The 4048-nt window shown below is 46.4% G+C and overlaps 1 protein-coding gene across 1 annotated transcript in view; it reads right to left on the reverse strand.

Moving 5' to 3' along the window:
• Positions 1–3802, reverse strand: part of LOC104273711 (chromosome unknown open reading frame, human C11orf24) — a 4972-nt gene extending 1170 nt beyond the window's left edge. The window contains 5 exon segments of the mRNA XM_009869121.1: positions 61–225; positions 1390–1547; positions 1549–1732; positions 3657–3772; positions 3774–3802. Of these exon segments, the coding sequence (XP_009867423.1) occupies positions 61–225; positions 1390–1547; positions 1549–1732; positions 3657–3772; positions 3774–3802 (652 nt within the window).
• Between the last annotated feature and the right edge of the window lie 246 nt (positions 3803–4048).

Below are 4048 nucleotides of genomic sequence, written 5' to 3' on the forward strand. Positions count from 1 at the left end.
CTCCGGCAGCAGTAGCATTGCTTACAAATGTTTTTGTTGCATTTATTGTGACATTTTCACTCTCTGTCTTGGCCAAATTCCTCAAGTGGATCTTATGAGTCTGAGCAGTTGAGGAAAACAGGCTTTCCACGTTGTGTCGGCCAACCCGTGCATTCACCATCCGCTTCGTTCTCTGTGGATAGCTCTGGTGGTGAAGCAGGACTGTTCTTCTCTCACTGTCAATTTCTTCAAAAAGACAAAACCCATGAGTTTCATAAGAATAAAACTCCTGAGCTCAAATCTGACCTCATGCCCCCAACACGCAAACCAGAACATGTATTCTGCAGGAGACATAGTAAAACTTGAATAAATCAGTCCTGAAGTCAGAAGGAATACGAAAACTCAGACCCCTGCCTCTAATGCACACAATCCCTTTGGGGTTTTTCTGTGTTCTGTTTTATTCGTTTGTTTGTTCATTTGTTTGGTTTCTGCCACAGACCTCTGGCATTTGCCCAGCCAGGGAATTAATTCCACAAAAAAGGGGGATAATGAAGTACAGAGCTACAACGCAGAAGCACATGATCAACAGGAGCAGCCGTTACGAGCGCCAGCTCCTGAGAAGACGACCCATACGTTCAAAGTTATACAGCACTGGCAAAGCCTTAGTGAAAATCCCTAATATTCACCTCTCAAAACTGAGTGGAAGTTTCCACTTACACCTTCACGCTTTGGGAGAATTTCCTTCTAGTGATCTAGAGGTACAGTGACGTAAATCCCATCTGCTTATCAAAGGTCTGGTTGCTTATCAAAGGTCTGGTTGCTATGTTGCAGAGAAACCTTTGCCAACCAAAAAGAACCATGAACAAACTTCTTTTTTTTTTTTCTGAACTTGGGTACAGTGAACTCTTGAAATGTGCTGTAGAAGACTGATTCCCCAATTACCAACAAGCTCCATTTTATTACCATGTCACTGAATTAAAATTGAAGACCATGGTACTGGAAAGTCCCCAGGAGCTATTGCTGCTAAGGCTGCGCCAATTATGGAAGCCGCCTGCTGCCTCTGGCACAAAGTCCTGGCAAGCTCTGAAAAAAAACAACGCCAAGACATTCTCCTTTCTCTTAAAAAGTAAAAATACTTCTGTAACATCTTTACTTCCCGAAGGACAGCGTGTGGCGTGCAAATGGCTTGAATGAATGATGTCTTCGACACGGAGACAAGCTATTACTCGGCAACAGTTACAGAAGTTTCTCCACAAGACATCACAGACGTGTGAGCGCCAGAGCCCTCACCAGGCCAGCGAACCAACTTCACCTGCAGCCCCACGCAGCTGCGAGCCAGCCAAGGTCTAAACATTCGGAGCAGAAGAACCAGGACCCCGGATATAGCAGGAGCCTGAAGCATGGCGTTACCTGCAAGCAGATCTTCGATGTCCTCTTCCCCAGCATTCCGGCAGACGTTCAGCTGGTGACACCGCAAGAGGAGGCAGTGATTCCGGTAGGGCACAGACCAGTTACAGCCACAGGCACCTGAAAGCAGCAGAGAAAACGAGTTGCTACACACGGGTGCTGGAGCGCTGCGTTGTGGCTCTAAGCAAAGAAAGAAAGAAAGAAAGAAAAAAACCCAAATCCACAGCAGGATGGTGAGGTCTTAAACGATCCTGACTCGGCTTCAGTGAAAATAACTGGAAAGCCAATGAAATCAGTAGCGCAGGGGGAGCCTGCCGACCTGCTTGTCCTCCGGTGCCACCATCTCCTAAGAAGAACAATTCCCTCCCACCCAGACAGGGACAAAGAGAGCGCTACAGTCTGGGCCCATCTAAAGGCTCCTCATTCCTCCAGATGATTTAACAAATCGAGGCGAAACTGAGAAGACGCTGATCTCACCACCCAGGGGTGACAGCTCTCGGCTTGGTGCGTGGAGTCACACGGAAGTTTATTCTTAGTTACCTGAACAATGACACTATCAGCCGCAGGAGCCACCACAGAAATTGTCTTCTAGTGAAGCAGACCCCAACGCAAGCTAAATGAGCTCATCACAGCAGGAACCCTCTCCTGGCATCCCTTCAAACTCACAAACTTCTCTCTGGGCACGTCTACCGACACATAACCAGCCTCTGACCAGCACTGAGGAGGCATCTCAACCACCATGTTCAGTTTTGGGCTCCGCAGCACACAAGAGCAGTGTGTAGTGAGCTCATGGGGGTACACTCAACGTCTGAGGGGCTGTTTTACAGGAAAAAACAGCCAAAACTGTTCTACGATTCTATGATTCTATACTGGCAAAAGCTGTTCTTTCTGCGATACCCGCACTGCTTCTCTAAGGTAGCGGCAATGCTACATCTAGCAAGGGTATAAAGTTCATCTACAGGAGAGAGCCCAACCAGCTCAGAATGTTATTTTTCCCCTTCTCCAAGCGATGTAGCTATGACGACGTCTTGCCATGCAACCTTGGCCTGAAGCTTAACATACAATACCTTAAAAAATAACAACCACTTTACTGACAACTACATAGGTGTAACTATTCTGACACCGACACCTCAGGCCTCATGTCTGTAATGAGAGAAAGCACAAAAATAAATATACTTGGGGAAGGTGGGAATGGGGAACGAGAGCACTAAAGCTGATCTTAAAACTAAAGTTAATCGTAAAAAAAAACTACAAAAAAGCCCAAAAATATCAGGTCCATCACTCCAGTTGATCTCTCTACCCACAGCTATACATTTATGTTTAGAGTTGGAATCTTTTCCATCTCTCTTGATACCCCCTTAAAAAGCAGGGGCAGCTGGGGAGACAAATCTGCTCACACTTGACCGCCAAAATAAAATGCTCAGTTTACGAAAGTGCTTTCTTTCCACTACGAAGGGATGTTTCACGTTTAAAGTAAAGGTTTGAAACCACTGGGCATTAAAGCAAGGCATCCTTCTGAGGTTCCATCCGACTGTCGGACATTCATCCACCTGAGCCAAGGGCTCATCTTCACCACAGCACCACCAGGGGCTTGTAGGTGCTACAAGCTGTCACATGCAGCGAGATAAGACAGGTTCTTTCGTAAAGACTACTCAAAAAGACTGATTTCATAGAATCCTAGAATGGCCTAGACGGGAAGGGACCTCAGAGATCATTTAATCCAACCTCCCTGTCACGGGCAGGGACACATCTGAACTAGATCAAGCAACACATGGGGACTGAATGGGGATTTAGAAGTTTGATGCTTTTTAAAAGCATTTCAGAGGCAGACAGCAGAAGGCTTTTATCTCCCAGACTTGTTTAACCCTGTGCTTGGCTGCAGGATACAACTGGTTTCTTCTAAAACACACATAAACACCAGTGAGCAAAGACTACTTACTCCAGCGCAGCTGCCTATGGCAGCACTGTTTCCTTCTGAAGGTCTGGCAGTGTGGAACCACCAACCTTCCCATCGAGTGACCCGATGCCACTAACACCACGTGCACATGCCTGCTGGTTTTTAGCGAAGCCAGAAGGGCCCTGGGAAACAGTTGTTCTGGATTCAGTTTAATAGCAAAGCCATCAGAAGTTATTGAGCACCACAGAGAAGCCCTAACTGTAAATGCCTGTAAACAGCTGGAATCAAGACAGACAGCTGTCAGGGGAGCAGAGGAGACATCTAAGGAACGGAAAATCCAGCTGGAATTCCAGCTTAGGGACAGGAACCTCACCTGCAGGTCCTCGACAAGCCTGCCTGCACTGCTCTTCTGTCGTAAGCCTGTTTATTCGCACGACGTGGACTCCTCTCCCTTTCAGGACAGAAAACCTGTGTTCACATACACAGAAACAGCAGAAAAACCACAACAGCAGTCCACATCTTCGGGCTTGGCCTTGCAGGGAGGCTTCTCTTCCCAGTGGCAATTCTTTCTTATATCACTTTCAGATCCACTGCAATATACCTATCAAAGAAAAAAAAAAATAAAAAAACCATTTAGAATCATAGAATCATTAAGGTTGGAAAAGAACTATAAGATCATCGAGTCCAACCGTCAATCCAATGCTATCGTGACCTGAAGTGCCACATCTACATGTGTTTTTTTAACACCTCCAGGGATGGGGACTC

Source organism: Apaloderma vittatum, unplaced genomic scaffold (genome assembly GCF_000703405.1).
Source record: "Apaloderma vittatum isolate BGI_N311 unplaced genomic scaffold, ASM70340v1 scaffold7695, whole genome shotgun sequence".
Lineage (NCBI taxonomy): Eukaryota > Metazoa > Chordata > Aves > Trogoniformes > Trogonidae > Apaloderma > Apaloderma vittatum.